This window comes from Phaethon lepturus, unplaced genomic scaffold, assembly GCF_000687285.1.
Source record: "Phaethon lepturus isolate BGI_N335 unplaced genomic scaffold, ASM68728v1 scaffold20783, whole genome shotgun sequence".
Lineage (NCBI taxonomy): Eukaryota > Metazoa > Chordata > Aves > Phaethontiformes > Phaethontidae > Phaethon > Phaethon lepturus.
In genome coordinates this window covers 1-13,383 of record NW_010527273.1, presented here as the reverse complement: position 1 = coordinate 13,383, position 13,383 = coordinate 1, and the positions used below count along the sequence as shown (strand labels likewise).

General features: G+C 44.8%; 1 protein-coding gene across 1 annotated transcript in view; it reads left to right on the top strand.

Annotated features, from left to right (window-relative positions):
* LOC104617904 (thyroglobulin-like) overlaps positions 1-12,634 on the top strand; it is a gene marked incomplete at its 3' end in the record, with an annotated part of 18,517 nt that extends 5,883 nt beyond the window's left edge. The window contains exons 6-10 of the mRNA XM_010283344.1: positions 2,873-2,979; positions 4,074-4,217; positions 6,019-6,204; positions 9,415-10,479; positions 12,047-12,634. Coding sequence (XP_010281646.1) covers positions 2,873-2,979; positions 4,074-4,217; positions 6,019-6,204; positions 9,415-10,479; positions 12,047-12,634 — 2,090 coding nt within the window. The remainder of the gene's footprint in view (positions 1-2,872; positions 2,980-4,073; positions 4,218-6,018; positions 6,205-9,414; positions 10,480-12,046) is intronic.
* Between the last annotated feature and the right edge of the window lie 749 nt (positions 12,635-13,383).

Here is a 13,383-nt window from a genome sequence, read left to right as displayed (position 1 = left end):
TTCCCTACAGCTTCATAAATATTCCAGAATAAATCAGTGTGTTAAAAAAATTAAATGGAGAAATTCAGAAGCTTAGAGCTAAGACTTTCCCAAGAGGAAGACTTTTGGAAAGAAAGATGAGCCCAAATCTCTTGCCTCACCCTGGCAAATTGGCTGCTGTTACTTATTTTACCTAGACTGTGCCTGGGTCCTACTTGCATGGGCAGCCATATAAAAGGCCCTGTGGCAGACTGGGGAGAGCGATAAAAAAATCAAAGTCAAGGAGATCTTGTTTTATTTTCTTGCTATCATTTTCATCAGACTGAAGACCTTGTGTCAGTGTCTTTATCCCAGCTCACTGGAGGTTCTGCCCTATTATGTATTATTTAATTGGCAGTGGAAAAAAACATGATTTGGCTTTCTCCCTCTGTTTCTGAGTGAGAAAGTCAGTGAGAAAGGCAGCTGTAACTTGAGCCGAACATAGAAGAGGTTACTTGCAAACCTGCTTTTGAAGATCAGTAATGAGTTGTCTTTGCTGGAAGCCAAAAGCAGAGACTCACAGTTGGAAGAAAAGGTCAACAACCTCACATTTATTTACTTTCTCATGCTTTTGAGTGCGAGCATTCCTGTAATTGCTTATGTATCCATAACTTAAATGTAGTCAACTTTGCCTCAGCTGTTGTTTTGGACTGGGTCTCTGTGTTATCACTGGTACTCTGTGTTATCACTACTCATCTTGGAGGGTGTGAAAAAACAGAGGCTAAGAAAAGAAGCAAAGCAGTAGGAAGTGAGTTTTCCAAGTAAGGTGGGCAAAATTACCTCCTCTTGTTTGTGTGGGCCAGTTTATACCTGTTTGTACTTTATTTAGCTGTAGTCTCAACTTGGAACAAAAATAACCAGAATGACAGGATGTGACTACATACCTGCCCCATAAAAATGTAGTATAATTATGCATGTGACTTCTTAACGTTGAAGATGAAAGAAAGCAGCATGCAGAATTAGTTGGTGCATCCTGTTTCACTCAGCTAGCCGTTGAGATGCTGAGGTGATGGGCTCCAAGGACATGAGCGGTGCAGAGGTCTGCCTTTGAACACAGGGGCGTTGCGCTCCTAAGAGGAGAAAAGATGATTTTCCTGATTGGGCAGTGCCAGTGCACGGGAGAAGAAAGCTCCTGAAATGCCCCGAAGCACTTATATCCGTGTGTACATAGAAGACATAGAAATGTACATAGAAGACCATAGAAAGATGGTATTTAGCTGCTTATTTCTTAAATCGCATTGTTTTAATGCTGACAGAAGTCCCTTTGTGCCCCGAAGTATGACATTTTGATTGCCTTCAGCATGCCAGCGTCAGCAGCGGGCAGGATTTGACCACCCAAAGTGGAGGGAGTCAGTAGACTTTTATCGTGATGATACGGGAGGGTGCCAGAGCTGAGCAACGCTGCACGGGGATGTGCAAGCTCTGAGCCAGGAGCACTGCTGGGAAACGCTGGGACAGCCCCTTCCCCTGCCCGGGGCTGCTGCTGCTTTGGGCACTCCCCAGCTCGTGCTTTGGTATACTGAGGAAGCGGGAACGTCTTCAGCTCTCCCGGCAAGAGGTGGCAGAGCTCTCAGGCAAACTCTTGAAGGTAGCAAAGGCCCCTTACTCCACTCCTCCGACCCGACCGCCGGGATGCCGCCGGCTCTGAGCCCGACCGGCGTTGCGCTGGGCTTCCCAGGGACGCTGCAGACCGCACGTGCGAGAGCAGCCCCGAGGCTGCAGGAGGGTGGCACCGGAATGGAGGCTGGTCATAGTCCCAGTTTCACAGGGTAACTGTAAACTGCTTTGGCACGTTAACCTTCCCCCAGTTGATCGGGGCCTAATCTACCATTACTCTTACTGCTAAGTGTCCTTCCCTGGTAAAAACCTGCTTTGGGTAATTCTCAAAGTCTTGAGCAGGAAATTCCACTTCCCTGTTGTTAGATTTTTCCCAAATAAGCTACATGCAGCGGGGACACCAGACCTTTATCGTATTTCAGGGTAAGGGTATGTCTCTGTAAAATAATACGATTGTTTTGGAACTTTGCAAAATTCTTCCGCTGGTCATATTGCCTGAATCTAGAAAAAATTATCTTCTGTTTGCTTGGAGAAACCCTAGAGTGTCTGTCAGTTAAGATCGCGTTTATTATGTTTTTTCCAACTCTGGCCGTATTAAGTTTCCTTCCTAAATCATTGCTTTGCTGGAATCTGGCTGTCGTCACTCCTAGAGTATTATACTGGAAACTGGTGTCTCTTTGATCTCCAGAAGTAAGAGTCAATCTTACTTGTAATATGTTAAAAAGCCTTTCTCCTTAATCTGTTGAGCCATGCTCTCAAAATGAAAAAAAGATTAGCGAGGTTTTTATCAGCTTTTGTGCTTAATTCAGTGCAGAAAGCATACGCAGCATGTAGGGAAGAGGAAGCAACCTGTATGTTTAGGCACTCTGCCATTCTGTGCAGATTTGTGAAAGGAGCTAATGAACGGGTGTTGTAATAACATCAAGCCAACGTCCATCTGTTTTGCACTTTTTGACAGGCTTTCAAAGATGAGACTAGAACTGAAAATGACTGTTAAATGCTGATTACCAGCTTAGGAAGGGTCAGAAATCTGTCTGAAGGGAGATCATGTTGTCCTGTGTTTTCTTAAAAAATTGTGCTTAAAAAAATGGCAATTAGGAGTCTTGTTTGCCTGCTGAAACACCAGTTTGGATCATGTCAGAACCTGGTTGCCACAAGGAGACCGAAGGGCTTTGTAATGGCTTTGTGCTGTGCAGACATTCTTGCCGCACAAATTTGGGAGGGAAACACAGATGATGCTTCGTTGCTGTCGACGTGCCTCCCCAGGCTCTTCACAGGAGGCTGCTCTTCCTTCCAGGCTCCCGGAGGCTTTCCAAACGTTCAGCTCCTTGCGGGAGATGTTCCCGGAGGTCTCTGGGTACTGTTACTGCGCGGACAGCCTGGGGAGAGAGTTAGCAGACACCGGTAAGTACCCTCCAACATCTGATCCTTTAACTTAAGCGGCTTTGAATTCCCACGGGAAAGGGCCAAATAACACCTATCAGTCTTCAGCTTCCTTTGGGACTTCAGTCTTATTCCCACAGGGATAAGACCACTGTGAAGTGTAGTGCCCATGGGAAAGACTGGAGCTCACTGATGAAATCCCACCCTTAGTAGCAGTGCTTCAGTCAGCAGCAAGTGGAGTCGCTGCCCAGGAGCTAATCCTGTCCTTTTTGGGATGGTGGAATAGGATTTCTGCACATCCAAACTCTGCCCACACTAGAAAGCTGTGTCATATTCGATAAGTCCAATTCGTAAATGCAGGGGAATATAAAGGGCCTGGAGAATAACTATTTTCTTCTTGCTCAGGTAGAATCATGGAATGGTTTGGATTGGAAGGGACCTTTAGAGATCATCCAGTCCAACACCCTGTGGACAGGGGCATCAGATGATCTTTCCTTTTCTCTCATTTTTAGGAATGTTAATAGTTGATGGGACACCTTAGAAAAAAGAAAGGTTTTTTTCCAGGAAGGAGGAATGAGGAGGTTGAGGACTTCCAGGTCCTTCCTTAGATATTGTGGGTTTAAAAAAACAAAAACCAAACTCAGGAAAATGCAAAGCATGATAGCTTCAAATTTAGATGGTAAATGAGAACCTCAGCATTTCATTCCCACAAGGGTGAGAAATTCTCCAAATATTTGTGCACTCAGAGTAACTACTGCACATCTTTCATTTACTTAAGGTATACAACCAAGATGATTAGGAATTGGTGTTTGGAAACATCAGTTCCCAAAAACATGAGTTGTTCTACTGCAAACTGAACCTAACAAAACCACAGCACACTGGATGTTCCTCCTGATCGTTTTGGTAGATGACAAGGCAAAAAGCTAATGACTGGGCACTCAGCAGTGGGTTGTATGGTGTGGTGCATTAGGGTAATGCAGTATACGTTCAGATTTGGCCTCTTTAGAAGACTGGTTTTCTTTTTCCTGATAGGCTTCCAATTCTGCTATTCTGGTGTAAAGCAGGTGACTTCAGTCTTAAAACCAGGCTCTGTGCTAAAAGTCTCTCTTTCCCAGGCTTGGAACTGCTGCTCGATGAAGTTTACGACACAGTTTTCTCTGCCCCGGAGCCTGCCCGCACATTCACGGAGACCAGCATATATCGGATCCTGCAGAGGCGGTTTCTGGGGGTTCAGCTAGCTACCTCTGGCAAGTTCAGGTGTAAGTAGCAGCCAGGTGATACCGTGTAAATAAGGTGACAATTTTCAAGCTTATATGTGACAGCTGCCATTGGGTAGAGTTGTTCTAGGAGCCTCTTGCACTAAAAGCATATAGCATCACTGTTTCAGTGCAAGAATCAAGGTCGCTGAGCTGCAGCTGGCTTTGAACCTCTGGATTGTACAGTCTCACCAGCAGATTCTACCTGTCCTCTGACCAGCTCTTTCCCACGCACTTGAAGTTTGCATTAGTTGAAAGCTCTTGAACTGTCCGTACCTCTTGTCCTGAGATTCTGGAGATGGATCTGATGATTTATTACATTAACATCCTGACAAAATGCTCCCTAATTTATGACGGTACACTCAGAAATAGGAAGGATCTTACATTGGCCACAGTGCACTCGATCCCCAGGAGGTTACACAAGAGTTTGTAGTGCCTTAACCAGCAAGACTGAACTTCTGGATCTGCCCTTGGCTCCATTCCCTCCGTGGTTGGGGCAGGCAAATGGGGAGAGTTTCTCTGCCTACGGGCAGTGAACTCTGTGGGACAGGAGGTCAGGTACCTCCTTCTCTCTCCTACACCAGATCCCAAGAGAATTGCCTTGGCTGGGGGGACTTTGAACCCCCTGGTGTGATCCAGTGTTGGGTTGATGGTTGGATTTGATGATCTTAAAAGTCTTTTCCACCTTAATGATTCTGTGATTTTGTGATTCATCCTCCCATCCAAATTCCTCTGACACTGCTGTCTGACCCTCGCTAAGGAGTTTGCATCACCAGAGGTATTAAGCAGATACTGATGTTAAGTCTTCTGGCCACATAATCACACAGTTTTTCTGTTTCTGGGATGAGCTGATAATTCTGGGGAGTCTGGAAAACATCTTCCCCCTTCTCACTGCACAGTGGTGTGCAATAAGTTCTGGCTGCAGCTGGGGATGCAGTAACTATCAGCAAAGATGAAGCTGTAACAGCCACAAGATGGAGATGTGACCACGTTCCTCAGCTGCTGACTCCACCACCTGAAGCCATCCATGCACATCAGGAAAGCTGTCAGGCTTCCTCAACGAACAGCTTGTTCTGATGTGATGCTCATGCTGCCTCAACCTGGTAGCTGAGCGTAGCTGGAAAGCTCTTGAAGGCGAGAAATGTTTAGGCTGTAGGATTGCAGGTTTATATAAACAAGCAAAATTTCTGTTGGAATGGTGGAGTTTAGTATTGGAGAGATCAAATCTCAGAAAATTTGCTTTATAGAGTTTTGGCTTCTCTGCCATTAAGGCTAGTTTGAAAGGAATAGGGTCTTCAGACCCCTGTAGAGGGAAATGAAGGAAACTGGGTGGTCCCAGACCAAATCTTCACAGTCAAGTACAGATCCTTTTGCAGGAGCAATGCCTCGTTCTTTTCAGAAATGTTGATAATTGCCTTCATCTCAGTCTCCCAAGCTACACATCTATCTCTGTTGACCAGATTTGCATTTGCATTAAGGGCCTCCAGCACAAGAGAGATGCTGCTATTCCACCTACCCATGACTATGGCTGGAAAATGTGTTGAGGTTTTATTTTCTGTTTAGTTTTCAGAAATAAATACCTACAGCAGAAAGCCCTGCGGCCAACTCTACAGGGGAAAAGAAGATGGAAAATTTGCATTTTGGGCTGGTACTTGAAGTTTCACCGAAAACAGTCAGGAAATTAAAGATTTTTTTTTTTCTTTTCCCTTCCAAATAGGCAAACAATGGGATCAAGCAGAGATGGCTCTGAAACTTTAAGCTTTCCCTCTTTAACGCATACTGATTTTCTTCACTGTTTTTCCAGGCCCCTCAAAGTGTGAGGTTGAGCGGGACGCAGCCCAGCGTTACCAGCACGCCTACGTGCCGTCTTGTGATACTGATGGGGGCTACACACCAGTGCAGTGTCAGCAGGGAGGACAGTGCTGGTGTGTGGACACCAAAGGGCAAGAGGTTCAGGGCACAAAGAGACGAGGACAGCCCCCGGCCTGCGGTATGTATGAGGTTTGGAAAAGAAAAAAATGAGCACATGTCTCGGTGTCTTTAGAAAGAAACCCAGAGGACCAGTTCCCTTCTTGGCTCTGACAGATTCTGGTCTTCAAAAACTGAGATGCAAAAACCTCCCTGGGGTTAAGAGCCACATTCTAATAAATTATTAAATATCATATTCCTTTCATTTTACTTTGTGACCTTTCTTTAGCCTTTTAGTTTTGCATATGGCAAGGCTTTTCTATGCAGCTGTGGTATCTGTCTCTTGACTCCAGGAGCTGGGGTGTTAAGTCAGAATATCTGGGATAATATAAGGAAGCCAGTGATGGTGGTTTTGGGTTTTACCTCCGTCCTTTGGTGAAATGCTATGGAATTTCTAAGGCATCTCTCATCCTGAGCATTTTTTCCCCATCTCTGTCACCACATATTTGGCTGTGAAAATTGTCAAATCCCATAAAAAACCCCAAACAATTCAGAAAAGGTGTATGAGTTTGGGATTTGAGGGATTTCCTGAAGAGTACACCATCAAATCAGCGCCCCAAATGGAAATGACATTAGAAATGTCAAAGGGCCGCAGGGAAGAGGAAAGTTAAAAACCTTCACTCCGAAGCACACTACCTAAATATCCAGGATTGCGCTGGAGGGCTGGGGGAGCACAAGGTCTTAACGCGGGGCCTGACTTCGGGGCAGGTAATTGCTGTGTCTGCGAGACACAGTCATACCGCGCAGACCGAGAAGGTGGAACCTGCTCGGGGTGTCACGGCTCCAAGTCGCTCAGAGTGCTCTGGGCACAGGCAGCTCTCTGTGAAATGAAAATGTTAGCATGAAAAACCCTGATCACCAAGGGGATTGCAAGGGGACCTCTGAGATGCCTCGCCATGTGTTGGGACTGGTTGCTTTCTCTTTGAATGTGCTTTGCTGAGCTCTCGTGATGATTTTTTTTTGGGGGGGGGGGGGGTGGGGGCGGGTCATGACTTGAAGCTGCTTGCAGCTTTTATTGGCAGACTCAGGAAATTTAAGCAGGTAAAGATTTCTGCAGAGGTTTTGCAGACTAACTCCCAGGAAGGTATTTCATGAGGATATAGCTGCAGCCTGTGTTCAGACAGCTACATGCCACGTGCGTGTCTCCAGTTCTGCTGTTTTATTTCTCCGTAATATCTTCAACTCTCACACTCAGCAGCGTGAACGCTGGAGGAGTCAGAGGCGTAGGCGTGGGTAGCACGTTGCGTACTCGCGTGACCTGGGACACCAGGCAGTCCTGATAGGGACATGCTCCTTTTCAGACCTTTACAGTAAATTCACCCCAGCAGTGCTTTTCTGTTTTTTCCTTCTCACTCTGCTTCGATTTGATGCAAGAGTGGGTGGGAGTGGAGAATGTTTAAAGACTGTGATCTTACATTTGTTTCATATTAGCATACTTGCGGGATTGTGGCTTACACGAACTTATTGGTCCCCAGAGGAATGTTCTTCATCCCTCTTACCAAGAGCCAACACTGCAAACAGAAGGGGCCCATCCTACAGAGAATGCCTTTACAAAGGAACCACTGTGAGGGACCCTGAGCCCCTGTCAGAACCTGTGGAGCAGGACAAGGGTGTGAAAGGAGGAGTGGGAAAGATGCTGACCGCAGAGCCTCAGATTGCTTGCTAATCTATTTTAACAGCTTTTAAGATTTCCAGCTTTAATCCTTACTGATAACAGGATTTATGACTTCTTTGTCGTATTGTCTGAATGTGGAATAAATGGGAGTGGGGCAGGGAGAGCAAGGGAGGCCATGCTGGAGCAGACCAAAGCTGTTTATCCATCATACTGTCCTCTACAGGGACGACAGTGGTGCTTAGGGAGAAAGCGTGGGAAACATGGGAAATGCGTATAGTTTCCATATATTGTCCCTGTTGCCTGCAGGCTAGGGAGTCCCCAGACAGGAGGCTGAACCCAGATCATTGTGTTCAGCACTTCTCTACGGAGTGATCTTCCAAGGATTTGCCTAACTGGTCTTTAACCTTTTATTCTTCCTGGCATCCTCTGGCAATAAATTTCTTGATCATAATTATGTGCTCTACTTCTGGACCATTCTAATTCCTGTACTGTGAGAAACACTGAATAGTAATTGTCTGTTGTGAATGATGTGGAGAACCCTGGTTTTTAAAAACCTTTATCACATTTTTTTGTTCAAGCTGAAGAGTCTCTCCTACTGGAAAATCTGTTCTGTCCTCATATTCTTGCCTTCCTTCTCTATAATTCTGTTATTCCTGCATCTCTTCTCTATAATTCTGATACTTTTCAAGGAAATGCAATGGTGTGGCACATGATTCAAGCTGCTGTGTGCGTTCCAGAGATCCAGTCAGTGCCATAACCTTTCTGCCTGTTTGGTTCTCAATGTCTTTATATCTACTAAGTCTTTCCTTTTTTTCATGGTTTTTGAGCTTTAAGGTGGTATTTTCAGAGATTCTTCTTCAGTGATGTGTTGCATCCTAACTTGGAGTCATTGCTGTCTGTGTATGAACGCGCAAACCGGGCCGGATGCGGACGCACCTATGACATAGCTTGGCCCAGGATGTGGGTTGCCAGGGTCACTGTTGGTACCCTGACAGTTCACTATTTTTTGTTGAAACTTTGTATTTTTTTTCCTTTAGGCTCATTTGTGAATGCCATCTGGTCCTTAGCACTCTATTCCTGCTAATTTTAACGATTTGTTTTCAAACCTCTTATTATAAGATCTAGGTAGGAAGCCTCCATAAATTTCTCATTAGTGGGCATTGGTTAAAATAACTTTCTGCTTTTCTGCCGTCTGTTTCTCTTTCTTAGGTTCATATATCATGTCTGGATAATTGGAGGTTTTCATTAGAAGCAGGCATCCTACCAGAGAGTTAACATATTTGGAAAAGACTTTATTTGTTCTTTCAGCCATAGGAATAGGAATGGGGATTTACATTGGGAAACAACAGAACCAGAGACTACAGAGCAGGCAACTCAGATGTGGTGAAGAAATGTTTCCTTTCACTTTGTGTCTTGACTGCAGAATTTTATTTATAGACCATATTCAACAACAGTTCAAATTTCCTTATCAATGTGCATGGTGTGTACTTGAGGAACTAGAGACAGGTTAAACTATATTTTTAGGTGCTTTCTGCTGAGACTGCTGAAAGATAGTCATAGAGTTACAGGTTTTGGAAGTTCTAAAATTTGCATTAAAAAACCCCCACCTCTGTCTAGGTGAAGAACAAATGTGCATCTCTGAGAGACGACGTGCCTTGTCAAGGATCTTTTATGGCCCTGCTGGGTCCTTCAGTCAGCCCAATTTGTTTTCTACGCCAGATATGCAGTTGGAAAACATAGCTGGCTTCTCAAGACCCTGCCCTCCCACCTTCAAGGAGCTGTTTCTGGACTCTGGATTGTTGTCTCCAGTTGCACAAAGCCCGTATGCCAGCCAGATTCCTCGTCTAGAAACCACCCTTAGTGAAGCCATTAAGGGGATGTTCCCATCCAGGGAACTGGCTCAAGTGGCACTGCAATTTACTGCCAATCCAAAGCGTTTCCAAGAAAACCTCTTTGGAAGAAGGTTCTTGAAGAATTTGATCCAGTTTAACTTCACAGGGGCACTTGGCACTAGTGGGAAATACAGCATTGGCCAGTTTTTCCCACAGGATGATGTGGCACAGAGGGATAATGGCCAAGGCCTTCTGGAATCAGCTGAGGCATTTTCATTGGAGGTTTCAAAGGGGAGCTCCATTTTGAGTAAGCCTCTTGTAGACAGCTTTGGCCGCACAGTAACTCTACAGGACAATCAGAATATGATGAAATTCCTTTCCTCTGTCCTGGAACTACCAGAGTTCTTTACTTTTCTTCAACAAGTGATTTCTGTCCCGAAAAGCATTGCTGAAGATTTAGGTGAAGTTGTGAAATTAGCATTGAGATCCAAAGACTGTGGTGAGGAGCCACGGGACCTGTTTGTTCCAACATGCACCAAGGAGGGGAGGTATGAGGAAGTTCAGTGCTATGCAGGGGAATGCTGGTGTTTGGACACTTCAGGTAAGGAAGTTCCAGGCTCAAGGGTTCAAGGCAAACGTCCAAGGTGTCCCACTGATTGTGAGAAGCAAAGGAGAAACCTGCAAAATTTGAAGCAAAGCCTCCCTGCGGGATCAGATCTTTTTATTCCGTCTTGTACGGAGGATGGAGACTTTCTGCCACTCCAGTGTTATGGGACAAATTGCTTCTGTGTTGATTTGAATGGCAAGACTATTCCAGGAATAAGGGGAAAAGCTGGAAAGTCGATGCAATGTAAGTCCTAGGGGCTGGGACTTTAAAGATGCTTCCTTATTGTGTTGGAATTTCATGATTCTTTCTTCATATCTGATTATATCTGGAAATGTATGGATGATGCATGTAAACAATATTGTCCCCTAACAGGAAAGTGAGTCAGCCCTTCAGTTGCAGGGGAATAGTGGGAAACACAGTGCACATAAACCTTGATATCCTAAGTCTTAAAGATGGTCCCCTCTTCTTTCAGTGGGTTCGGGTATGCACACTCAAAACAGAGGAGCCTGAGGTCTTGCCTTGTTAACGAGTGTGTCATTAGCATCTGTCTCTGCTTAAGTGTGTAGCCAGTGTGTATAACATCCATCATGCCCATAAGACCTGGAGCATCCGTGTAACTGAATGTGACCCATGCCAAGTGAAAAAACCCTTTTACTTCCAGTACCAAGTCACCTGGTCACAGTCACTGGCTCATCACTTGGTAGGATGTCACAGGAGTCCAAGCGTAGGAGAGGGTTCTCATAAAGGTCATGCAGTCAGGCCAGAAAAGTGAGTCACAAATGACTTGTCAGACATCAGTTTGGTTGTTGCGTCTTGCTTATAGACTATGAACTGCCTCTTCTGCCCTTCTAGTAATGTAATACTGAAAATGGCACATCAACAGGGAGAGCAGACCAAGAGAAGAACCTGCTTCTTATTTTGGAAGGAATAGCAGAGTATCCAGCAGATGATAGCAGGACATAGTGAAGGAGCTCCTTTGAATATCAGTTTGCAGAAGTAGTGGGAAATGTATTGCAATGATCTGAATTGCTAGAGGATTTATATCTAGCAACCCATCTGTAGTGCAGTCAAAAATAAACAGGTTGATAATTCTTTGGTGCTGGAAAGGAGATGAGCTCCTGTGTTTTGCTGGGTTTGCAGAGCTGCTTGCGGGCTGGACCAGATGACTTTTAAAGGTCCCTTCCAGCCCAAACTATTCTATGATTCTGTGAAAATGAAATTTGGCTCTGGAGATGACAGAAAAAGCTTCCAAAACAAACTCACTCCACCATTTTGAAGGATGATATTTTTATATTCAGCTGCAATATTCAGTAGAGAACAGGAAGAGAGGACAACAGAATCTGAAAATTCTGGTTAGGTCCAGGGGGAAATAAAGTCAGTATTATCCTACTATTCAGATACTTGCTTTTGCAGGGATTGGCTCAATAAGAATTAACTACCAGATTATCAAGTATATCTGAAAATACCTAGTTGGTATGAACAGAATCAGGAAAGCATTTAGTGGCATCAAGCACCTATCCTCCCCAGGAAGAAATACAGGCACCTAATGTGCTCAAATATTTGAAAAAAAAAAAAAAAAAATCTCTATATGCATCTTTCAGTGCTTACATGCCTTTGGAAATCTTACCCTCGTTCAGCAAGGAGGCTTAATAGCATTGGCCCTCTTAATAGCAGGCCAGAAATGTTGTTGTTAGTATTGGGATAAGTGGCCAAGTTTTAGTAAGGGTGTTTATCGTACTGGGAGGGCGGGGGTACTGTCTATCTTCGGTGCATTCGTGAGACGTGCTGTGCATGTTTTTCTTTTCACCAGGCCCAAGCGCTTGTCAAGTAACAGCTGGTCAGGAGTTTCTAAAGGTTGTGAAACTCCTGCTGTCAGACCCCAGTGCTCTGTCCCAGCTCTCCAGCATTCACCTCCCGCAGTGTGATGCTGGCGGTGCCTGGAGGCAGGTGCAGTGCAGTGGACCTTCTGAGCAAGCCTTTGAGTGGTACAGAAGGTGGATTGCAGAGAACAACGAAGGCAAAACCCTGCCCATTGGTAATCTGTTGAACATCATAACTGGATACAAAGAGGTGTCTTCCAAAGGCTTCTCAGCTTTTATTAAAGCTTTGTATGAGGCTGGGCACCAGAATGTCTTCCCAGCATTCACCAGGTATTCCTCCTTTGCTGATGTCCCACCTGAAGTGCTGGAAGGAAATGTGACCTCTGCATCTGAGAACATTTTACTGGATCCGTATATATTCTGGCAGCTTCTGAATGAGCAGTTGGCCTATTACCCAGGACCCTATACTGACTTCAGCGCTCCATTAAGCCACTTTGAACTTCGTGATTGTTGGTGTGTTGATAGCAAAGGAGAAGAGCTGCAAGGAACAAGGGCAGAAGTGAACCAGGTCCCAACATGTAAGTATCAGAATTTCTGGCACATAAGTATCAGTGTTTCTGGTCTTTGCTTCTATGCCACAAGAGGAAAGTCCTTTCAAGTGCTGTGAGGTAGGAGACAATGACTTGTCAGAAACATCATGAATATTGCCATTGTCACTGGCCGCCAGAGGTGGGGTAACTAATTCTTCGCAAATAAGTCGTCTCTTAGCTTTGGGAATAAGGAGCAATAAAGTTCCATATCAAGTTTGTTTATATTTTATAATTTGGAATTTGGACATACAATGCTTTTGCAGAAAATGCTTAGCCAGATGACAAAGGACACCTTTAAAGTTAGAAACAGTGTGTGAAGGGTTGTATGGAAGATTCACAATTACACTGTGTTGTAAATGACTTTCAAGAATGCCTTAAAAGGAGGCAAGAGGAATTTTCTTTACTGTTTCTTACTATGCAGTCAAGAGTAACAGCTATCCCCTAGAAGTCACTAGGAGGAAAGAGAGGCCAGCACTGAAGTTTGGTAAGCCCTCTGTCTAGACATCTCCACCAAAGCTGTTGGGCCCTCTTTGGGGTTACTTCAGCAGATGACCTATGTTATAAATGTTGTCACTAAAACCATTCCTATGGACCTGGATGCCAGGTGCCCACCAAAGCTGCTCTATCACTCCCTTTCTCGGCTGGACAGGGGAGAGAAAATATAGCAAAAGGCTCGTGGGTGGAGAGAAGGACAGGGAGAGGTCAGTCAGCGATTACCGTCATGGGCAAAACAGACT